The 25752-nt window shown below is 37.1% G+C and overlaps 1 protein-coding gene across 4 annotated transcripts in view; it reads left to right on the top strand.

Annotated features, from left to right (window-relative positions):
* The first annotated feature begins 13279 nt into the window (after window positions 1-13279).
* The window catches only part of ZFYVE16 (zinc finger FYVE-type containing 16), a 52374-nt gene continuing 39901 nt past the window's right edge, over window positions 13280-25752 (top strand). Inside the window, exons 1-2 of one of the 4 annotated variants that reach the window (XM_077759876.1) lie at window positions 13280-13437; window positions 24721-24827. In XM_077759876.1, coding sequence (XP_077616002.1) covers window positions 24758-24827 — 70 coding nt within the window. In that variant the 5' untranslated portion in view covers window positions 13280-13437; window positions 24721-24757. Of the gene's footprint in view, window positions 13438-13508; window positions 13529-13588; window positions 13721-17156; window positions 17259-24720; window positions 24828-25752 lie in introns of those variants that run through there. The other 3 variants (XM_077759879.1, XM_077759877.1, XM_077759878.1) reach the window with 3 other exon arrangements.

Raw genomic sequence — 25752 nt, 5'->3', positions numbered from 1 at the left:
AAACTAAAAAAAAAAAAAAAAAAAAAGAACTCGGCACTAAAATTGGCACAAATGGATGAAATGTATAGAAAGAATATCAGAACAGATGAATAACAGGCACCTTAAAGACGATGTTTAAAATATTATTTTAATAACAATGATCAAGTATAATTTTTATATTTCTTATAAACATAGGTATATTCAATTCAGTGTGTCCAGTTTAAGCAATTCTGTAATTGTAATATTTTACTTATCCTTGTGAGATGCATTTAACCATGTAGCATCTATGAATAGAATAAGAAAGGAGGTCATTGGAAGTCACAGTTGCCAATTACTTATTGTAATAATGAAATTATATTTTTATTTTTTTTTAGATTTGCTGGAGGCTTCTAAGGAAAGAAGCTTTTTTAGTGTTTATTTTTAAGGGAGAAAGTGAGCATGAGTGGCAGGGGAGGGGTAGAAAGAGAGGGGGACAGAGGATCTGAAGCTGGCTCCTTGCTGACAGCAGAGAGCCCAAGGTGAGGCTCGAAATCACAAACTGCAGGATCAAGACCTGAGCCAAAGTCAGATGCCTAACTGACTGAGCTACCCAGTTGCCTCCTCATTTCTAAAAAAAATTATTTTCAAGACTGCTGATGCATAGGGGCACATGTACCCCAATGTTCATAGCAGCACTTTCAACAACAGCCAAATCATGGAAAGAGCCTAAATGTCCATCAACCGACCAATGGATCAAGCAGATGTGGTTTATCTATACCATGGAATACTACATGGCAATGAGAAAGAATGAAATCTGGCCATGTGTAGCACTGTGGATGGAACTGGAGGGTATTATGCTAAATGAAATAAGTCAGGCAGAGAAGGACAGATACCATATGTTTTCACTCATATGTGAAGCAGAAGAAACTTAACAAAAGACCATGAGGGAGGAGAAGTGGGAAAAAGTTACAGAGAGGGATGGAGGCAAACCATAAGAGACTCTTAAAGACTTAGAACAAACTGATGGAGGTGAGGGAGAGAGGAAAGCAGGTGATGGGCATGGAGGAGGGCACTGTTGGGATGACCACTGGGTGTTGTATGGAAACCAATTTGACAATAAATTATTGTCAAAAAGGAAAAAAGAAGAAATGCAGGAAAAAATAAAATAAAGTTTATTTATTTTGGGGTGGGGGCGTTCCCTCCCCAAGTATCCTTTGGCTTAAATTTTTTTAAACTGTTCTTACTAAAAATGAAATATTGCTGTGGGTAAGAGAAGAGGGAGTACATAGGAATGCTGTACTTTTTGCTAAATTTTTCTGTAAATCTAAAAACTGCTTTAAAATATAAAGTCTAATTGGGTACCTGGATAGCTCAGTTTGTTAAACATCCTACTTTATCTCAGGTCATGATCTCACATTTCCTGAGTTCTAGCCCCATGTGAAGCTTTGTGCTGCCAGATCAGAGCCTGGAGCCTGCTTCAGATTCTGTCTCCCTCTCTCTCTCTTTCTGCCCCTTCCCTGCTCATGCTCTGTCTCTCTCAAGAATAAACCTTAAAAAATAAAAATATTTTTTTAAAATATAAAGTCTAATTGGGATGCCTAGTTGGCTCAATTGGTTAAGCCTCCGAGTCTTGATTTCTGCTCAAGTCATGATTTTTTGGTTTGTGAGTTTGAGCCCCACATTGGGCTCTGTGCTGTCAGTACAGAACCTACTTCAGATCCCCTGTCTCTCTCTCTCTCTCTCTCTCTGTCCCTCCTCCACTTACGTGCATGCCTTCTCTCTCTCTCTCTCTCAATAATATACACTTTTTATTTTTTTCTAGATCAACAAAAATTTTTAACTTAGATTTCTTCCATTGCTTCTCATTTTCTCCTCAGCTAATGTAAATTATTGTCACATTCCTATTGTCCTGTCAGATGCCAATGTCTTTTCTTTTTTTTACAAATAGTTTATTGTCAAATTAGTTTCCACATAACACTCAGTGCTCATCCCCACAAGTTCTCTCTCAATAATATACATTTTAAAAAATCTTCATAAAATAATAAAAATAAAAAATGTAATATAAATTCTAATTAATTTAAGAAATGTTAAATAAAATAACCCTTTAAAAATAGTTTTAGCTTTATAACCCTATGAAAATTTTATGGCAATTTGAGCTTTTTTGTATTGCCTTTCCTATGAAAAATATAAAACTGTATGGAAGGAGAAGATTATAATTGAAGAGATCTTGCAAGTCAAATAAAGCAGTTCATATTCTTGAGAGATTGTGTTCTTGCTAAATCTTCAATATGCAAACCATTCTAATTTACTTTATTCAATAGGATTCATGATGTGCAAATTAGAAATGCAAATCAAATCATGATTTAAATCTATTTGTTGATCATTTAAAAAAAGATTAAATTGAAATTTAGAATACATTTAAATATTTGTTACTGCAGTATTGAAATTCTAAAAAGATAATTCTAAATATCTTTTTAAATTTCTTAAACGTTTAGTCCTCATTCCAACATTTCTTATGTATTTACAATGACTCTCTGAAATGATAAATATCCATTAACATTAACAGTAGAAGAAAACAAAATCTTACCTTAACAGATTTAATGTGGCTTAACCTAAGGGAGATCTATCTGTTTATCTATCTATCTATCTATCTGTCTATCATCTATCTATCTATCTGTCTATCTATCCATCTATCACCTGCTTATATACAATAAAACAGAAATAGAGAATCAATCGTGAAAGAAGGTAAAAAGTGATCATAATAGCGATGGACTTAGTGTGATTGATCATTTAATTTGCCTTTTAACTTCCTGGCAGCCAGTACCAAACCAAACTAGGACCAAACTAAGTCAGATTTCATAACTTTTAGATAGGAAGAAGCATACCCATTCCCTGAGACATATATATCATCTTTCAGGTTTTAAATTCTTATAACAATTTCTGACAGTAGACACAAAGATAAAACATTGCTCATTCGGCAATGAAATGATCTGGTTTTGCTTAATAAAGACCAAATATTTACATCACTATTTGTTATAATAATTTTGGTAAAAACTGGAAATATAATATTAAAACTCAGTGATTTTGCAAGGGGCTAAGTAATTTAGTTCAAGTGTTTCTTCTCAGAATGTAATTTAATCCAAGGTAAAAACATTACCATAGATGATTTCTCAAGAACTACTTCTCTCAACTAAGCTATTGATATGAGTTCACCAGCAGAAAATTCAAATATAAAATCTGAGGAGCACCCAGGAATGCAGATATTCTGTAGCTGATGATGTGTTCTAACTGAGAGTGGGCATGGTAGAACAGAAGATCTTCAAAGCTGCATATAAGTAGTTCATATGACCAGGTATCAGTAGACAAAACCAGTGATTTTCCTTTTCCTTAGGAAGTACATTTGGATTTTCTCTAACACTTGCATAGCTAGTCACTTGCTATCTCAGTGTTCCATACCAGAATACCCACAATGATCATTTTGTCTGAAAAAAACTTCAAAACAAATGTAGACAACCTTCAATAATGTCTCATGGAGGGGTGCCTGGGTGGCTCAGTTGGTTAGGCCTCCGACGTTGGTTCAGGTCATGATCTCACAGTTCACAGGTTTGAGCCTTGTGTCGGGCTCTGTGCTGACACCCTGGAGCCTTGAGCCTGCTTCAGATTCTGTGTCTCCCTCTCTGTCTGCCCCTCCCCCGCTCATGCTCTGTCTCTGTCTCTATCTCAAAAAGTGAATAAAACATTAAAAAAAAATTAATGATGTCTCATGGAGAATAAAACTGTGAGAGACAGAGCTCAAAAACATCTCAGTTTTATTAGGTATCTGTGGTATATTGAATTTTTCTTGTAACTTTTGAGACACTCCTATGTATATCAGTCATACAATCTTTACAACAATCTTGTGAGGTAGGTATTGTTATCTATATTTTATAAATAACTGTGCCTTTATATAAGGCACAGACCCATTATATAAACTTATACTTATCCCTAGAAGGGCTTAAAATTGCTCTTTGCATACATATAACTATGTATATGTTGCAAATACCTGTGTATATTTGTATATTTAAGACATATCTTTATTCTTAATTATATTTTGAAGTTTATTTATTTTTGAGAGAGAGAGACTGCCAGCAAGCATGAGTAGGGGAGAGAGAGAGAAGGAGAGAGAAAATCCTAAACAGGATGTGGGGCTCAAACCATGAACCATGAAATCATATTCAAAGCTGAAATGAAGAGTCAGACACTTAACTGACTGAGCCACCTAGGTGACCCTCAGTTATATTTCTAAATTCCCAATAAAGAGACATTGTCTTTAGTTTCTGTTTTTAAATCCTCAATGATATACAGGGAATGTGTCTTTGAAAAAGCAGACATCTAATTATTTAAATTAGTTGGCAGTTTAAGGAATAAAAGATTAAACATTATGGTGATAAGCTAGCTATAATATTTTTCTCTTAATACTAACAAGCTCATACATTTTTAAAAATTTTTGTGCATTCAGATGGATGATAAAGAAGGAACTTTGGCTAACCAAAGACAAATTAGTCACTTACTTGCTCAGACACTGAAAGAAAAAGAGACATTGCAAAACAGAAGAAAGGTCAAACTATAAACATAGTTTGGTGAATCCTCAACACACAATGATAATTGAAGCCTGCAGTAGATGAATTCATCTACATGCAATAGTAGAGAACAGAAGAACTCAGAACTGGACTTAGGAGATCTATCATTTTGTGTTCTGATCAAGGAGAAGTTCACACGGGAGATTTATAAGGAGCCTCTGGAAGAATGTTGTGTCAGGGAATCCAACAGAAGAGAAGGTTTCAAGAAAGAGGAAGTGCCAGCTTTGCTGAGAAGCCAGGGAAGATGACAGAAAAACAGCTGATTAATTCAGTTTTATAGGTTAACTCTTGGCCTTAGCAAAAATGGTGGAGTAAGTTGGGAGAATTCATTCTGAAGAAGGTTGAAGATAAAGGAGATGAGGAAGTGAGTCAGCAAGAGTAGATACTTCTAAAGATGTAATGAGGGAAAGAAAGGGTGGAATGGAGAGGTTTTTGTATTCGACTTTGCAGGTGAAGATTAAACACTGACAATGTAGTTGTTAATAGGGTGCTCCAGTATGACTGAAAAGTCAGCTTTTATTCTAGAGTCATAGTAATCATGCAGAAACCTGCTCAGATCTTTGCTGCTTGATAAAATACTACTGTGTTTTTGCAACAAGGGAGTTCTCAAAGGCATCATGGTTCAAACAGGATGGCAGAAACTGCTATTTCCTCCCAATATCCATTCTTCCATTAGAATTTCCAGCTGTACATAGGTCTCCCAAAATGAAGACAATTCCCCATTCTTCCTTGCAATTGTATGTGGCCAGGAGAGTAAGTTCCAATCAATGGATATAAATAACAGTATCCTGTAAAAGCTTCAGAGGCCCTTCCTTAAGGAAAGGCTTACATGCCCTTTGACCCCATGACTTTTTCCTTCTTCTTGCTGGAGCTGAGGAGCCATCTTGGACCATGAGGTAACCTTGAGAGTAGAGACCTCAGATGATAGAGTAAAAAACTAGAAGAATCCAAAGTCTGCACTGACTTCACAGGAGAGAGTTCCATGGCAGCCCTATACTACTTGTATCTGGATGTTAAAGCAAAAGGAAAATAAGCATCTGGTTTAAGCCTCTGATATTTTGAAGGCTACTAACATCCTTAGCCAAATCAAAATCTAACTATATATACAAGCACAGCAAGAAAAGCCCAGGCTGGAATGAAATGACAAACCATCATTGAGATGAAAATAGATTAGGAGTCATTGAAGAATATTCTATTTAGGAGAAATAATAGTGTTAATTTCAGACCAGGCATCCTGTCCAGGAGTCCTTGATGTTAAGAAGGAAATGGGGATGGAAATGACCAGAAGAGGGAGAAAATAGCACATGAGGAAATGTGGTCTTATTATTATCCAGTCTCCTTGTATGTCACTGGTCAATCACAGCAGATGATCTTGCAAAACTTTACTTCAAGAGGAAAAGTGAGGCAGATGATGATTCCCTTTTCCTATTTAACTCTTATTTCATACTTTGTTTAAACCTATTTAACTGTGTACATATATATTTAACTGTACATATATATCTCTAATCTGCTTAACTATATCTATATACAAACATTATATGTATATATATGCATATAGTTTAATTTGCTCTGTAAAAGTCTGAGTCCATAATTCTACTGTTTACAAAAATTATTTTAATGTTTATTTATGAGAGAGAGAGGGAAAGAGAGACAGAGAGCAAATGGGGGAGGGAGAGAGAGAGAGGGAGACAGAATTTGAAACAGGCCCAGGCTCTGAGCTGTCATCACAGAGCCCAACGCAGGGCTTGAACCGGTGAACTGTGAGATCATGACCTGAGCCAAAGTTGGAGGCCTATCTGACTGAGCCACCCAGGTGCCCCTCTACTGTTTTTTTTTTTTTTTAAATAGTAAGGCAAATTGCAAAGTGTGCAGAAAAGATTCTTCTGGTTATCATTCTTTCTTTCTTTTTTTTAAAAAAACTTCTTTTTAATGTTTGTTTATTTTTGAGAGAGAGACACACACATAGAGTGTGAGCAGGGGAGGGGCAGAGAGAAAGAGAAGATAGAATGAGAAGCAGGCTCCAAGGTCTGAGTTGTCAGCACAGAGCCCAACACGGGGCTTGAACCCACGAACCATGAGGTCATGACCTGAGCCGAAGTCGGTCACTTAACCAACTGAGCCACCCAGGCACCCCACTATTTCACTCTTGATTTGAAGAAGTCAAATAAATTTTACAGAAAAAATTCACTTTTGAACTAACTACTTAATCTGTTACCACCCAAAAAAAGCCTGACATAAGCATTGTTGTCTCTTATCATAAGGGACAGGATTTCCATTCCATTTATATGCTCTTTTTTCTTACCAAGGGGTCACTATTATAAAATTACAAACAATGGGCATGAATTTTACCCCACAATGCCGGGAGTAAAGAAATATCACATTCCCTTATTTCCTAAATTGAATGTAATCTGTCCTGAGGTTAGAGGGAAAATTCAACCAAACATTTTTGAAACTCCCTTTCCTGTTTTGGGGAGGTTCTGCACTAATCCTGGACGTCAGTATTGTCAAAACAGGGTGGTTGTGCTCTTCTTGGTACTCCATCGTTTAGCCCTCTTTGCCATTGCTCTCTTACTTGCAAGATGCTGCTATATAGCCCCGGAGCCTGCCTCTTGGGCACTAAATTTCAGGCAGGCTCAGAGGTGCATCTCACAGGAAATTTCTCACTGACTTCAGAGTGTGCTTCTCATTGCGTCCTTCTGTGAGGGTCACTACAGGCCTTGGTCTCTGCTACCCAGCGGAGGGTTCCTTGTCTTATCTCCAGCTGAAGAAAGCTAAACTTTTCCCAATGTTTGCAAATGTGATCCCTTTTCTCAAATGGACATAAAGAAAGATGATAACCCTAGCTCATTTTTTCTCCTTATTATGTCAGTGTTAATGTAACTCAGAAAGCACATTAACATTTTTTGAGCTTATTCTCAAAAAATATTATTCAAGTCAGGCAGAGAAAGACAAATATCATGTGTTTGCACGTATAGGAGGATTAGGAGGAACTTGACGGAGGAACAAGGGGGAGAAGAAGGGCGGAAATTGTGGGGCAAAGGGAGAGAGGCAAACCATGAGAGACTCTTGAATGCTGACAGAAACTGAGGACTGATGGATGTGGGGGGGAGGAGGGATGGGCATAGAGGAGGACACTCTTGGGGATGAGCACTGGGTGTTATGTGGAAACTAATTTGACAATAAACTATTTGTAAAAAAAATATTATTCAAGCAACTGATAAGGAGAATAATTAATTTCACTTCTCTGATCTGAATTTCAGTTCTCTTTCTGCCTCCAGTTTACACGCTAAGTGGCAGTGGAATTGCATCATTACCAGTTGTTTCTTCTCTCTTTAGATTGTCTGAAATTAATTCCATCTGAACACATGAACACATTTTAGCTCTGGTGAGTTTCCTTATGCCAGCTTCTAAATATAAAATTAGTGTAACTGTGTACTAATATGATATGTCTTCAAAATTTTTGCAGATGAATTCAGATGTGACTATCCTTATTTATATAAAAGCAAGTAATAGTTTTGAAAATCCTTTCTTATTGACTTGTTTTATGATTCAATTGAAAAAAGTAGAAATCTAACATTAGAATTAAAAGTAACTCCAATCTGATTTATTTATTTATCTATTTTTAAAAATTTTTAATGTTTATTTTTGAGAGAGAGACAGGGAGGCAGAGACTGAGTGGGTGAGGGGCAGATAGAGAGAGACACAGAATCCAAAGTAGGCTCCAGGCTCTGAGCTGTCAGCAGAGAGCCCAACGGAGGGCTCCAACCCATGACCTGCGAGATCATAACCTGAGCGAAGTTGGGTACTTAACCAACTGAGCCACCAAGGTGACTCAATCCTAATCTGATTTAAATTTAATTATGATTCCTTTGACCATTTTAATATTTTTTAATATTACAATTAATGCAATAAGTATGACATGTGTTCATTACAGCATTAAACATTGGAATGAACAATGGTGAAATGGTTAAGTTTGTTTACAAAAAAAATCTAGATAACTGGTGTAGTATCATACATTCACATATACATATATATCCATATATTTAACTTATGTATATTACCCCCCTCACCCACCATTAGTCTCAAAAAGACAGTGTTTTAGAGTATTTCATTTTCTGATGCACCCTACAGTCTATGGAAGTGGAACTGTAGCTGAGTCACCTTTCAGAATGTTATACTGGACGGGAGTTTATAACTTTATACTGTGGACAGCTCTGGCTGGAGTGGTCACTCACAGGATGGGACACTGATTCAGAACAGTACCATTATGATTTCCATTTTACAAATGAGCACTCTGAGGCATAGTGATTGAGTAACTTGCCCAGGTTACACCCATAGTAAGTTGATGAAGCTGAGATTTGAACCTTTATGTGTATGTGTACATATACTTAAAACTTCAAGGAAAAAAAAAACATGCAGAGAACATGCACGAAGGGGCAGAGAGCGAGACAGAATCCAAAGCAGGCTCCAGGCTCCAAGCTGACAGCACAAAGCCCAGCGCGGGGCTGAACCCACAAACTAAGAGATCGCGACCTGAGCTGAAGTCGGACACCCAACTGACTGAGCCACCCAGGTGCCCCACTGCATTATTATTTCTACTTTGTAAACCACTTATCTTTTAAAAAGAATGTAGAAAAATTTAGAGATGAAAAGATATGATAAATGAGTTTTGCCTCCAAATAATCCAGTGGGAGGGGGGTAGTAGGGTGGGTGAATTTATGGATGACATTAGGTATGACCATAAGTTGTTGATACTGAAGCTGAGAGGTCTATCGTACTATTCTATTTTTACATGTGATTGACATTTTCCATACTAAAAAAATTGAAAGCAAAAAAATTTCACTGTCATTCTGAGAAGCAATAGAGGTAGGTATTCTTTCACAGTGACATGTATTTACCTGGCATATCATAATAATTATGAGTATTTAGTATTTAACGTGTGAAGGAAAAACACTTTAGGAAACAATGCTGCCATAGATAGCCTCATTGAGGCACCCAGTGTATCATTCAGAAGAGCCACCTCAAATATGAGGCATAAAACAAAATTAATTTTCCATGACAGGCTAAGCTATGCTGCAGTAACAAATCATCCCCAAAATCTCAGTGGTGTTTAACTACGAAGTCTATTTCTTATTCTATAAGTGATCTGTTCATTGGAATCTCTCAAGCACTCAGACTGATAGAGTAGCCACAGTATCAAGTCTCGCCTGCTGCTATGCCCCAGAGACAGCAGGCTCTGGACTATCTTACATTGGTGAGTAAGAAAAAAAAAAAAATCCAGTGTGCAAAGACACATGTTACTTCCCATAGTTCACTTGTCTGAACCAGTCACATGGCCTTATCAACCACAAGGGGGCCCGGAAATACATTGCCATCACATGCCCAGAAGAGAGAATTGGAATTATTCAGCAAAGAGTTCTGACCTCCTCGCTAAGAGAACGTGGTCATTATGTTGAAGCTGTATCATATGAGCCCTCCTAATAACCGTACATTGTTGCCATCCCTAAGACAGTCTCCAGACAGAAGTGCTTATCCATCCTTTTGGGTTCACTCCTAATGACTCATTGAAATGCAATATATTGTAAGCAGTATGCAATGCATTTATTGCATAAGGGTTGTAAAGTAACTGGTTGACTCAATTATGAATTTAGCAATATTTTTAAGGAGTAAGTGTTCCATTTTCCTTTTGGATTATTAAAGCAATACATTCTCATTGTCAAACACTTAGAAAACAAAAAAACTAGAAAGAGGGGAAGTCCCTTATAATTTCACCTTTCAAAGATAGACACAGTTAATATTTTAGTGGATTTCCTTCCAAATTTTACTATGCATTTTAAGAAACTAGTTCTCATTGTCACCAAAACTATAAACATTTCTTCATTAGTGACATTGCTTCCCACTTCTCCCCCATGGTCTTAACTGTTAAGTTTCTCTTGTTCCACATATGAATGAAAACATATGGTATCTGTCCTTCTCTGCCTGATTTATTTCATTTAGCATAATACCCTCAAGTTCCATCCACATTGCTACACATTTCATTCTTTCTCATTGCCATGTAGTATTCCATGGTATAGATAAACCACATCTGCTTGATCCATTAGTCAGTTGATGGACATTTAGGCTCTTTCCATGATTTGGCTATTGTTGAAAGTGCTGCTATGAACATTGGGGGTACATGTGCCCCTATGCATCAGCACTCTTGAAAATAAACTTTTTTTTTAGAAATGAGGAGGCAACTCGGTAGCTCAGTCAGTTAGGCATCTGACTTTGGCTCAGGTCTTGATCCTGCAGTTTGTGATTTCGAGCCTCACCTTGGGCTCTCTGCTGTCAGCAAGGAACCAGCTTCAGATCCTCTGTCCCCCTCTCTTTCTACCCCTCCCCTGCCACTCATGCTCACTTTCTCCCTTAAAAATAAATAAACATTAAAAAAATGAGGAAGCTTCTTTCTTTAGAAGCCTCCAGCTTCATTGCTTGTAACATGGATGTTCTAACATGGTTAGATAGCATTAAATACTAATGGTTAACAGTTCCATATCACTTTCTGTGTTTGGGAGCAATGAAGCTCTAGTTCTAAAATTGTTTGTTAGTATAACACCAGCCATGAAACAAATGAATAATTGTAATTGTTATCTTTGTTTGCTTCTGGTATTTTCTCCATCCAGACTACTAATGAAAAGGCAACAGCTTTGCAAGTTCATGTTACTGTGGAATTTAAGCCTCTTAAGATCCTTTGGTTACCTTCAAAATAATCAAGGCTTTGGTTACCTTCAAAATAATAAAAACTGCTTATGGTACAAATATGAACTAGTTAAGTCTAAAGAATAAATTGGCCACATATGTTATAATTGGGATGATTTCCTCAAGTCAAAACTATTTAGTAATAAACTGGGATCTTTAGAGGTTCAATAACACATGGAAGGTTTTCAATAATTATTACTCAAACTTTGCAAGGACTCTTTTCCATTAATATTTTATTTGACATTGCATTCAATGTGCAAATTTCTTCTTCACTTTTATCAGCAAAGGAAATCATAGGAAATTTAATTGACAAAGAAGCTCCACAAACATCTTGTAATTTTATTATATTGTAGCAACCTCTCAACGATTAATGTTTGTCAGTAAAAGTATGACACAGTGGATTGTGAACTTAGGGCAAATTTCATGAATTACCCATCCTTGTTCTCTTTACAACTCCAAGAATAACATACAGCACAGAGAAAAAGTCCGTAAACAAATAAATGTGATTCAAAGTACTATTGCATTTGATACAATAAATTTGATACAAAGTACTAAGGCATTCCAGTTTTGGGGACCTTTTTCACTTTCCTTATTGTTATTTCATATTCTTTATTTCATAATCCTTGTATTCTGGAATATCTCCTTATAATTTCCAGAAGCGAGATTATTAATTTAGGTCACGTCAACATTTTTTGTTATGATTTGACAAATAACTTTCCAAAATCTTTGTCCTAATTTAGATCCCCAACAGGATGAGTGCTCATTCCACTCTACCCTCACCAATGGAGTTAATTCGCATTTTAAACAAATTGGCTAATTAGATCCACTGGAAATATTATCTCATTTGTCACTTCATTATTAATGAGTTCGAATATTAGTAAAACATGTAGTAGGCACTTACAAATTTATGTATACAGTTTATGTATACAGTTTCCTATTTATCTCTAAGGTTTTAGTGTTTCTTTTTCTATTCTTTATACTCACACTATATATGTAGATATGTATTATACTACATGAATACTTCTATATAAATACTACTATCCCAAACACTCGTATCCACGAGTCTCTGCTAGTAGATCGTGGTTTCATAAGGGCAATGACTCTTTTTATCTTATATCTGTAAACAACACAACACAGAGAAACTGTATACAGTACTTTGTAGAACTACTTACGATTAAGCGAGATAATGTAAGCAAAGCAGCTAATGCAATGTTTGTCACATGGTAGATGGTCAATAAATTATCTTAAACTATCAACAAAAGGTTTACTGTTGGACTAAAACCACACAATTTCAATTCAAGGTTTAATAAAATCAGAGAAAGAGAACCAAGATTCAGTATTTTTGAAAGAGCACGAACAACATATTGCTTGTTGCAAAGTGCAGATTTAGAATTTGAACCTATTCTCAAATCCTTCACCATTAAGTCACATCTGATTGAAATGCTCCTAAGGTACTACACCTCTTGAAATTTTGGAAAGACCATTATGAATTACCGGTAAAACTTTCTGGAAACAGATGGGATTCTCCCCACACACATGATCTCCTTTCCCTTCACTTAAATTTATAGGAAACTTGTAAAAATAGTAAAGCTCACAAGCACAAACAAACATCACATGAGCAGCACTTATTTCTCCAGTTGGTTAGCTTTTGTTCTTAGGCGCGGGGATGCAGCTGTGCCTGCGGTCACTGCTAGAAAAGCAGAACTAACGCAACGAGAGGGAAGGCCAGCAGCGTTGGGAAAAGGCAGTCAGCTGGAGGGCTTTAAGCTCGGGGATGGGTGGGAGCTTTCTTGTTGCCGCCGAGAGAAACACGGGGGTGGCAATATGAGCGTGAAGTAAAACGGCTTTCCGGGAGGAGAGCGGCGCGGGAAGCAGGACTGGTTCGCTGCCTGGCAGGCGGGCGTGACCAGTACAGGCCAGTGCGCCGCGCCGGCTCCGCCGAGGCTGCAGGGGTGGGGGCGGGGGAAGCTGCGTGTAGGTCAACCAAGGGCAAAGGAAGCCGGACACTGACGCAGGTCGCCTCCCGATTCCGGCTCCCAGGCGTCTACTGGGACACCCAGTCTCCGTGTAAAGCGGGTCTTAAAGCTGCCTCATCGCCGCAGAGCCCTCTCAGGCACTTCCGGTAAGAATCTCGGCACCCGAGGCTCAGACCCCGCAGAGCCTCGCGCAGGCGCCTCGGGACTTGGCGGAGGCCGCGGACTCGGAGGGAGGGGGTATGTGTGTCAAAGGAAAGCCTCTTCTGCGCCTGCGCTGTCTGCTCCTCTTCCCCCCACCCCCCCAACAGGTCCGGGGGAAAACAAACCCTGGGCCGACGTAGCGCACCCCCGGGACTCCCTGCCGGGGTCGCTCTTCGCTCTTCTGCGCCGCGTCGCGTCCCCAGAGAGCTCCTCAGGGTTGTGGGGGAGGTAAGAGCCCCTCAGTAACAGGCATCTAGGCCTCCCCTCAGCCCTGTTGCACCCACGGAGGGGGCGGGGTGGCCGCTGGATCCGCCGACTTGAGCGCCGGGTCTCCTTTTTCTGCTAGGGCCGAGCCTGGGCCCCCGACTTGTTCTCTTTCGAAGTCTCTTGAGTTGGCCAGGGAATCACGACCCTCAAACCTCGCGTCTCCTCGGTAGAGCCTGGCGGGCTAGCTAGGAGGGCAATCTCGGCGGCTTTTTGCCGGGTCCCACCCACCCGGACCGTCCGGAGTGCTCGGGGCTGCCGTGGGAGCGTCCTGGGTGCAGGGAGAAGCGCCCGCAGGCTGCCCGTCCCGCCAGGGAGCAGGGAAGGGGGCTGTGCTTGCAAGAAGGGACTGTAGTTTCCGCGGAGAGGTAGCCTATGCGTTGGGAGGACTAGGCTTCAGCAGAAGAATCTGTCATCGCCGCTGCTCTTTTGCAAACCCCATTCTCGCACCGATGCATTTTCTCATCATTTTAGATCAGAAGGATGCGGTAGTGTTCCTTTCCTCTACCTTTTCTTTGGCACCGCTGAACAATTCTAAAAGATGGCCTAACTTTGAAACTATTAACTTACTTGTTTTACCGTGATTACAAATTATTGCAGACTGAGTGTTCTTGTTAGTTTGACTCCCATGGAAACCATCGCATATATATGCTAAATTCATCTTTTCATTTAACAAAATAAGGCAATTTGTTGGTTGAATTAGTTTCCTTAATTTATTATTTTGCGCTTGTTGCTTTTGAATTGGCAGAAGTGCAATGGTTTGATCCAGTAAAACTGAATATAATTTTCACCCAGTTTCTCCCCTGGATGTTAAACTGCATGCTTAGTGTCACAAAAAATCTTAAATATAATGAAGATTAGAAAAAGTCAGTTATAATTCCATTTAAAGTGAATCAACCATAGTTAATATTTTGACTTTTTATCTCCCAGTGTTTTTTTCTCATGGCATTTTCTTAATTAAGATGATGAGATTTTATATACAGTGGGATTGCCTGCTTTTCTTGCTTAAAAATGTTTAAGTATTTCCTCGGGTTTTTAAAAAAACTTAATAAGTATCTTTATGATGCTTGATTACACAAGTAATACATGAGTGAACTGTCCTTTGGAACATTGCAGATAAAGAGCTCAGTTCCCATTTAATTATCACCCCAATTATAATGTTACATAATATGATGGTATCACAGTTTTTTAACCCAGTGGGTCTCAGGATCCCTTACTAACTTAAAGGTTATTGAGGACTAAAGGGTTTTTGTTCTTTAATGCAGTATTTCACTATTTTAGAAATTAAAATAGAGAAAATTTTTTTAAATGTGCATTAAAAACCCTTTATATGTTGAATTAAAGAGTATTTTTGAAAAATAGATTTTTTTAAAAAATGTAGTGAGAAGGGTGGCATTGTTTTATAGTTTTGTAGATCACTAATGTCTTCCTCTATAGAAGACTGCTGGATTCTCAGATTTGCTTCTCTCTTCACTCTCATGTGCTATTTTGTACACTGAGCATATTAAGAAAGCCCAGCTTTGCATACATAGGTGTTTGGAAAAGGAAGGACCTCACAGACCCCCTGAAAAGATCTTGGGTCTTCCAGAGATCCTTAGACCAGTTTGAAGAAGCGGATTTAACTATTCTTAGGTTAATGAGCTGTTAGGTTCTTTGAAATTTTGCACTATTATAAACTTTGCAACATTGAAAGTTCTTTGTGATGTGTTCTGCACACAAGTGCTAATGTGTCTCTAGAAGTAGAATTACTTTTGATGCCTGCATAATTCTTTTTTATGTCCTAATGTTGGGTTTAGATGGTTTCAGTTAATGATTTGGTAGAATATCTTTGCATATTTTCAGTGGCTTTGGAATATTTTAAATTTTTAAAAAGAGAATTGTTAATCAAATGCTAGGAATCTTTATGAGGCTATTGATACGTATTCTCACTGTTCTTCTGAGAGGGTATACTAGTTTACTTCTGGTCAGCAGTATCTGAGATGCTTGTTTTGTCACACCCTTACCAACATTGAGCACGTTTATCATTCTTTTTAATAATTTTTAAAGTTTATTTATTTATTTATTTATTTATTTTGAGAGAGAGAGAGAGTGTGTGAGCAAGCAAGCACAGTGGAAGTGCAGAGAGGGAGATAGAGAATCACAAGCAGGCTCTGCACCACTGGCACAGAGCCTGACACAGGGCTCAGACTCACAAACTGCAAGATCATGGCCTGAGCTGAAATCAAGAGTGGGATGCTTAACCAACTGAGCCACCCAGGTGCCCTTGATCCGTTACATTATTAAAAGGAATTATGAGACTCTGGATCTTGGGGTCGTGAGTTTGAGCTTCATGTTGGGTGTAGAGATCACTAAAAAAATGATGTTCTGATTTAGTAGGCAACAAATGATGTATGTTCTAATTCAGATTATTTTTGAAAGTACAGATTGTGCTTTGAATATTTTTTCATAATCTTACTAGTTGTATCTGCCCACTTATAATCCAGTGTCAATGTGTTGTTTTTCTAAAGAATTTTTTTTTTAAGTTTATTTATTTTGAAAGAGAGCTGGGGAAAGGCAGAAAGAGGGAGAGAGAGAATCCCAAGCAGGCTCTGCACCTGACCTGGGACTGTAACCCACAAAACGGGAGATCATGATCTGAGTCAAAATCAAGAGTTGGATGCTTAACTGATTGAGCCACCAGGCACCCCCTAACAGATTTAAAAAAAAAAAAATGTATTTATTTTTTGAGAAAACACAAGTTGGGGAGGGGCAGAGAGAGGGGGACAGAAGATCTGAAGCAGGCTCTGCGCTGACAGGCTGACAGCAATGAGCCTGGTGTGGGGCTCCAACTCACAAACCCGTGAGATCATGACCTGAGCTGAAGTTGGACGCTTAACCAACTGAGCCACCCAGGCACCCCTTTGTTATCTTTTTTATATGGTAAGGATATGCACTGTAAGTTTTTAGGAAAGGAACAAAATTATCTTTTTTGCTGTTTACAAAAGCAGTACATTTTTGTAAAAAAAAAAAAGTAAGATACAGGTATGTATTATGCATTATCTCTAGAGATATATAATGTAGATGTGAAAGGCATGCATTATGACAGATACCATTATTAACAGTTTGGTATTTGCCCCTCTATATTTTTTTTCTTGTGCCTTTGCTAATACTTTTTTTTTTTTTAAAACAACTTATTTGTAAAAATGGGTTTGTACTGTGCATGACATTTTATAATTTGATTTTTAGTCATTTAACATTATATATTGGGTATTTTCCTATAGAAGGTGCATATAACTCTGGGCAAAGTTTTATCCAGAGTGGCTTTAAGAACACTAATTGTGATCTTTAGTTATCTGATGTCAGGCTCCTGTCCTCTTCTATATTCTTTTCCTAGGTGATCTCATCCATTAACAGTTATGTGCTGCCAGTTCCCAAATCTTTTATCTCTCTCAGACTTCTCTCCTGCATTCCAGATCCTTATATTCAACTGCCTATTGGACATCTCCCCGAGGATGTTCTCAAGGTACTTTAAACAACAGTCCAAACGTGAACTCATTTTTTTCCTTAGTCCTGCCCTTCTTTGTATTGCCTGTCTTAGTCAGTGGTACCCTGTCTACCCAGTCACCCGTGATGGAAACCTGGCAGTAATCCTAGCTTTCTCCTTTGCTTTCACTCTCCAGAATTTCCCATTCTTTGGCCACTTTACTATCGATCTCCTTTCCATCTGCCCTACACTATGTCAGCTCAGGCCCTCATCATCTCTCATCTTAATTGTTTTAGGAGTCTCCTTACTATTAGTTTTGTTGGTTTTCTGATTAATTGTCCATGTTGTTGGCATTTTTTTTTTAATCATCAAGAGATTTTTGAAAACCAGTTTTGTAAAGTAAATATTGTAAATATTTGATTGTAAATCTGAGACTACACAAATGGTCAGGTAAGTAAAGATATTACCTAAAACAGGTTGTCAGTATGTACACATAATAAACTTTAGAGTAGGAAATATATCTTCCTTTTGTGTCTTTTTACTATACATGGTAGATTATTGGCACAATTGAAATGGGAAGTATGCAGCTTCAGATGTCACGTTAAAAGGTTTTAGGTACAATATTTGCATTATATCTTTTATAAATTGTTGGATTCTATTATTATTATTATTTAATTGTCTTAACCTTTTTTGTACCTTTTTAGGTACCTCAGATGACATAATGCTTAGTAGTACATTGTTATACTGATAGAAATATTCTGTAAATATTTAATGAATTCCATAATTTTTTAGAAAAATTCTGTTTTTTTCCTAATGAGAGACTATTTCTAGGCCTTCTAGTTCCTGTGCTTTATTTTTTTAATATATCCTATATTCAGAATTCCTTTACTACTTAAAAAATTTTTTTTAATGTTTATTTTTGAGGGGGAGAGAAAGAGATACTGAGCACGAGTGGGGGAGGGACAGAGAGACAAACAGAGACAGAGAGACAGAGGATCTGAAACAGGCTCCAGACTATGAGCTGTCAGCACAAAGCCCGATGTGGGGCTTGAACTCACAAACAACCAGAACATGACCTGAGCCAAAGTCGGACCCTTAACTGACTGAGCCATGCAAGTGCCCCTTAAATATTTTTTTTAATGTTTGTTTTTGAGAGAGAGAGAGAAAGAGAGAGAGGGAGAGAATGAGCAGGGGAAGGGTAGAGAGAGAGGGAGACACAGAATCTGAAGCAGGCTCTAGTCTCCGAGCTGTCAGCACAGAGCCTGACGCAGGGCTCGAACCCATGAACCATGAGGTCATGACCTGAGCAGAAGTCAGACAGTTAAGTGACTGAACCACCCAGGCGGCCCAACGAATGCCCTCCATTCTAAATAATTTTTTAAAATTTGGAAACATTGAGGTTTATTCTTTGTGCCATAAAGTTCTGTAGGTACTGACAAATGCTTGATTTCTATTATTCAACACTATAGTATCATACAAAATAGTTTTACCACCCTAAAAAATCCACTGTGCTTTACTGGTTCAGCTGTCTCCCGCTCAAACCACTAGCAATCACTGATGTGTTTATCCTCTTTGTAGTTTTACCTTTTCCAGAATGTCAGACAGTTAGAATCATACAACATGTAGATATTTTAAGACTGGCTTCTTTCATATAACAATACATATTTAAGATTCATCCATGTCTTTTTGTGGCTTGTTAGCTTATTTCTTTGTATCACTGAGTACTGTTGCATTGCATGGATATATCACAGTTTATAAACTTCACATCTAAATTAGGGTAAATACCTAGTAGTATGATTGCTGGATCATATGGTAAGACTATGTTTAGTTTTTGTAAAAGACCAGCTGTTTTTCAGAGTGGCTGTACCATTTTGTATTCCCATCAGGAATAAATGAGAGTTCCTGCTAAATAGCGTCCTTGCAGCATTTGATATTGTCAGTTTTTTGGATTTTAGCCATTGTAATTGATGTAAAATGGTATCTCATTGTTTTAATCTGTAGTTCCTAAAGAGAAATAATGTTGAGAATTTTATCATATGTATATTTACTAACTGTGTATCTTCTTTGGTGAGGTGTCCTTTTGGAACTTTTGTCCCTTTAATTGGATTGTTTGTTTTCTAATTATTTAATTTTAGGAGTTTTTTGGAGACTTTGGATAGAAGTCCTTTATCAGGTGTGTTTTGCAAATATTATCTCCCAGGATGTGGCTTGTCCTCTCATTCTCTTAACAGTGTCTTTTTCAGAGCATATGTTTTTTAATTTTAATAAAGTCCAACTTCATCAGTTTTTTTAATGGATCATGCCATTGTTATATTTAAAAACTTATCACCAAATGCAAGGCTATGGAGATTTTTCTCCTATGTTTTCGTCAAAAGTGTTATAATATCACATTTTACATTTAGGTTGTCTTTTTTAAGTATGTTCTTGTGTAAGGTGTAAGGCCCATATCTAAGTTCGTATTTTTGGGATGGGATGTCCTATTTTTGGGATGTCCAGTTTTCTTAGCACCACTTATTGAAAAGACTAGTCTTTCTCCTTTAAATTGCCTTTGCCCTTTTGTCAAAGATAATTTGACTGTATTTGTGTGGGTTTATTTCCAGACTCTGTTCTTTTACTTTTTATATTTTTTAACGTTCATTTATTTTTGAGACAGAAGCAGAGCGTGAGCGGGGGAGGGTCAGAGGGAGAGGGAGACTATGAATGNTAGGCTGATAAGTCTTAAAATCAGAGAGAGTGAGTTGTCCAAATTTATTCTTCTTTGTCAGCATTATGTTGCCTATTCTAGGTCCTTCCTTTCTGTATACACATTAGAATTCTGAGTTTCCTGAGTCTTACAAAATAGCTTGTTGAGATCTTGATTGGGATTACATTGAATCCAGAGATCAGGCTGGGAAGAACTGACACCTTAACAATATGGAGTGTACCAGTTCTTGAACATGGAATGTATCTTCATTTATTTAGATCTTCTTTGATTTTTTTCATTCATATTTTGTAGCTTTCCAACATATGAGTCCTGTACATATCTTGTTAAATTTATACCTAAGTATTTATTCTTTTGATCTGCTATTGTAAATGGTAGTTTTTAAAATTCCAAATTCCAGTTGTTCCTTGCTTATATATAGGAATGCATTTGATTTTTGTATATTAACCTTGTATCCAACATCCTTGTTGTATTCACTACACTGGGAGGGGTCAGTTTTGGGGGATTTTCTACCCTGAAAAATCATGTCATTGCAAATAGAGACAGTTGTAGTTCTTCCTTTCCAAATGGTGTATCTTTTATTTCCTTTTCTTATTGCACTTTCAGTACTGTGTTGAATAGGAGCTGTGAAAGAAGAAATCCTTTTCTTGATCCCAATCTTTGATTGGAAAGCATCTAGTTTCTCATCATAATGTATATAATATTAGCTGTAGGTATTTTGTAGCTATTCTTCATAAAATTGAAGAAATTTCTTTCTGCTCATAACTTACTGAGGGTTTTTTATCATAAGTAGATGTTTTGTCAAATGCTTTTTTTCCCTTTTTGTATCCATAAATATCATTATATGATAGTTCTTTCATTTGTTAATGTAGTAGATTATATTGATTAATTTTCAAAGGTTGAACCAGCCTTGGCATACCTGGATAAATTCCATTTGGTTGTTGTGTATAATTCTTTTTATACATTGTTGGATTCTACTTGCTAATATTTTGTTGATGATTTTTATGTCTGTGTTCATGAGCAATACTGATGTGTAGTTTTCTTGTAGTATCTCTTTTGGTTTTGGTATCAGGTTAATACTGGCCTAATATAATGAAGTAGGAAGGGTTCCCCCTGCTTCCTTTTTCTGAAAGAGATTGTGAAGAATTGGTATCATTTCTTCCTTAGATATTTGGTAAAATTCACCAGTGAAGCCAGCTGAATCTGGTGATTTGTGGAAGGTTGCTAATTATTGATTCAGTTTCATTAATAGATACAGGGCTGTTTGGGTTATCTGTTTCTCTTTGTGTGAGCTTTGGTAGCTTGTGTCTTCTAAGGAAATGGTTCATTTCATCAAATTATCAAGTTTGTAGGCATAGAGTTGTTAATAATATTTCCTTATTTTCCTTTAAGTTCATATTATCAGTAATTATGTTCCCTCTTTCATTTCTGCTATTGGTAATTTGTGTTTCTCTTTTTTCTTTCTTTCTTTTTTCTTTTTTCTTTTTTTTTTTTTTAAATGTTTTATTTATTTCTAGGAGAGAGAGAGAGAGACAGCGTGAGCAGGGGAGGGTCAGAGAGAGAGGGAGTCACAGACTGAAACAGGCTCCAGGCTCTGAGCTGGCAGTCAGCACAGAGCCCGACGCGGGGCCCGAACCCACGAACCGCGAGATCATGACCCAAGCGAAAGTCGGACGCTTAACCGACTAAGCCACCCAGGCGCCCCATCTTTTTTCTTTTTTAAATTTGAGACAGAGAGAGTGTGTTTGTGAACAGGGGAGAGGGGCAGAGTGAGAGAGAGAATCTTAGGCAGGCTCCTTGCTCGGCATGGAGACCAATGTAGGACCCGATCCATGACTGAACCAGAATTAAGAGTTGGATGCTCAACCCACTGAGTCACCCAGGTGCTCCTCTCTTTTCTTGATTAGCCTAATTTATCAATTTTACTCTCTTTTTTCAAAGAAAGGAGTTTTTGGTTTCAGTGATTTCTTTTTCTATTTCTCTATTAGCTTTTTTGTTTTTAATCTCATTGGTTTCTGTTCTGATCTTTGTTATCTTTGTTTCTACTTGTTTTGCTCTTCTTACTCTCCTTTTTCTAGCTTCCCAAGGTGGAAGCTTAGATGATTGAATTTTAGATCTTTTTTAAAACATATGCACTTAAGTTATAAATGCCTCTCTATGCACTGCTTTAACTGCATCCAACAAGTTTCACTTGAATTTTTAAGATTTTTGCCATCAATTTTCATGATCGCTTCCCCCCTCCATATGTTCCTTATTTATGGCTTCCTGTTCCTGTGTCATAGATGCATTGCTATTTTTCTGAGAATATTAGTTTCTTTGAAGTTTTCTTCTGTTTCCTGCATTTCCTTTTTTTTTTTAAATATTTTTATTTCTAGGAGAGAGAGAGCATGAGCAGGGGAGGGTCAGAGAGAGAGGGAGATACAGACTCTGAAATAGGCTCCAGGCTCTGAGCTGGCAGTCAGCACAGAGCCCAACGCGGGGCTCGAACCCACGTACTACGAGATCATGACCTAAGCGAAAGTCGGACGCTTAACCAACTAAGCCACCCAGGCGCCCCTCCTGCATTTCCTTTTATTCCAAGTTTCTTTTGTTTGTTTTGGTGTGTGTTTTTTTGTATTATTGTATATGTATGATATAACCACAATTTAAAAATAAAAGAAGTAATGTGCTTTGTTAAATTGGGATGACATGCCATTATTATTGAAAATTGTTCTAAAGTTTACCTCTTGCCAGAATAATTATTTTTCTTTTAAGGTGACCTTTTCCGAAGAGTGCTCTACCTTTGGAGTGCTAAAGTTTAACTATAGAGTGGGCACCTATGCATTTCTCTTTATTTAAATTGCTTGGTGTACTTGGTTACCTGTGTCTGTTGAGTTGTATTTTTCATCAATTCTAGAAAAATTCCTGCCGTTATCTTTTTAAGCATCCTTGTTGTGTGTTATCCGTCTTACTTAGAGGTCTCCATTCTTATGATGGATGACTTCTGCCATCCATGTCTCTTTCCCTGTTATATTTCCCTCTTCCTTGGCTTTCTGGACTGCCTTGTAGGTAATTTGTTCAGGTAGGTTTTCTAGTTTATTCATTTTTCTCTTAAGCTGTGTCTCGTCTTTTTAACTCATCTTTAAAGTGCCTTTTTTTTTCTGGATCAAGTGTTTTGGATAGTTATGATACTATCATAAATGGTTCTTATAAAACCATCTTATTTGTTTGTTGTCTTTTATCCTTACTTCCCATTCTTATTCTTCACCCCAGGCAACTGTTCAGATGTGCTTAACAATGTATATCTTTTTGTTTGTATGTATTTTTGCAAAATTTGTATTGTTTAAAAAAGTAACATTATGGAACAGATTGGAATTTTTTTTTTTTTTTAGAAAAGGTCATTTACCAAAGACAGTAACGGTATGGAACAGATTGGAATTTTTTTTTTTTTTTTTTTAGAAAAGGTCATTTGCCAAAGAACATTGTGGTAGAGTGTTCCACCTTCTGGATTTAGCTGATTGCTTTGTTTTGATATCATCTAAATTGTCCATCTATGCTTGGATTTCCTGTAAAGATGTGGTTAGTTCTAAAAGCTTGGTTAGATTCAGTTTCACTTTTTGGGGGCAGGAATACATCATATGTGATACTGCATCTTCCACATGACACACATAATGTTTGGTTCTTCTACATTTATTGATAGTGAAATTGATCCCTGAAAGTCAGATGTGGTTGTCTGTTCCCACCATTATAAAGTACTCTAATCTTTCATCTAACACTTTAACATCCATTGATAGCCATTACCTAGTCTGTTAATTGCATTAAGGATTGCCAGGAGATGATTTAAAAAATTTTAATATCCACCTGCATTTATTAACTGGGATTTTTTTCTAAAGAACTTTCCCTCAGCCACTACTACTTTCTTATCCTAAAGTTACATTTTGTTAATAAAGGGGAGGATAAATTATTGGCTTTTTTCCCTTAATGTATCAACTTTGAGAGTAATGGGTTCTTGCCCTGGCATCCCTCTAATGTGTGGCGTTATTTGTTTTTCTTTTTAGTATCATTATGATCTCTTGTTTTTTTTTTTTTTTTAATCTATTTGATTTGTGTTCAGTCCTTTACAGCCTTCATTAATTTGATGTTTGGGTGTCCTATTTAAGACGGTAGGAGCCCCTTTGATTAGGCTCCTGTGTCCTTTTGATTTTATCCTTTTAGTCACTGATAGATTTCTTTAAGGTGTCTTAGACTTACATGGTGAAGTTCTTGACACAGATCAGAGGTTTATCTGCTTTATTCATAAAACTAGCTTTTCATTTCTCTATATTTCTCTTATATGTTCATTTTCTATTTTTAAACTCCTGTTCTTAGCTTATTAATCAGTCTTTCTTCTATTCTAATATAAGCATCTAAAGCTGTATTTGAAGTATTGCTTTTGCTGAATCCCACAAGTTTTTATGTGCAGTATTTTTATTTGTAAGTAGTATATATTTTATATTACTGTATCATATATTATTTGATATAAAGATCTTATAACTATTTTTAGCTTTCAGTTATGAATGCTTCTTTGATTATGTACCTTAAGCAACTCATGTTACTTAGATAAGTGTTTTAAAATTTTCAATAGTATATGTATGTTATGTTGTTAGAGTTGGTTTTCATGTAATTTTGTATATAGAGAGGCACTGTCCCCAACTAAATTGTAGATATCTCAAAGGAATTTATTTGTGTCTGTATCCTGACTATGTTTCTTGGTATTGAGTAGATGGCATAATATTTTTATGTTAGAGAATTAAATGAACTCTCATGACTTTTCTTTTCTAGGCATAAAGAATTAAATTCTGAATAAGCTATAAGTAGGATGGACAGTTATTTTAAAGCAGCAGTCAGTGACTTGGACAGACTTCTAGATGATTTTGAACAGAATCCAGGTTTGTTGGTTTTTAATTTTTGTTACTAATGGAATTTTTAAATGACCATGCATCAGTTATCTCAGATGTAGAGTACTCCTAGCAAAATTTGGTTTCAGTTTTGGTCATAAGGCTATATTCTGTAAGGAGTTCATGTTTTATTATAACATATTAGTTTATTCTTATACTGAATAGAACCGATAGCCAGAAATAGAAGTAAGGAAATTGGTTTCCTCTACAGATACAAATTTAACTAAAAGACCTTCAGAATCAACATATGAGCCAGCTAAAAGCAACTTGAAAACTTTACATGAATTGGTATTTCATTACAATGAGAGTAGGTGTTTTACTCACTTTGTTATTTTTTATGATAATATTTTATAAAGACCAACCCCATTTTTTAAAAGTCTGTTTATTTATTTTGAGAGAGAAAGCACAAGTAGGGAGGGACAGAGAGAGAGAGAAAATCCTAAGCAGGCTTTGGACACTGTTAGTGTGGAGACCAATGCAGGGCTTCAGCACACAAACCTTGAGATCATGGCCTGAGCGGAAGTCAGACGCTTAACTTCCTGAGCCACCCAGGCGCCCGTTTTACTTGTTTTAGAATGAAGACTAGGAAACTGGAGAAAGAACCAAGAAGTTACATTGTTTTTCAGCTCTTCAGTATGGTTTTTATAGTGCATCTGAGTTATTCTGGGTTGTGGGTTTTTTTTTTTTTTTGGTGTTTCTTTAAAGTTTATTTATTTTGAGAGAGAGAGAGAGAGAGAGAGGAGATTGAGACAAAAGAGGCATGAATGAGGGAGGGGCAGAGAGAGAGAGGGAGAATCCAAAGCAGGCTCCACACTGTCAGCACAGAGCCAGATGTGGGGCTTGACATGGGGCTCAATCTCATGAACTATGAGATCACGACCCACTGAAATCAAGAGTTGGTCGCTTAACCAAGTGA

The sequence above is a fragment of the Crocuta crocuta genome, unplaced genomic scaffold, assembly GCF_008692635.1.
Source record: "Crocuta crocuta isolate KB4526 unplaced genomic scaffold, BGI_CrCroc_1.0 scaffold162, whole genome shotgun sequence".
NCBI classification, from domain to species: Eukaryota; Metazoa; Chordata; class Mammalia; order Carnivora; family Hyaenidae; genus Crocuta; species Crocuta crocuta.
Note: the sequence above shows the minus strand (reverse complement) of the source record. Positions and strands in the feature narration are given on the sequence as shown.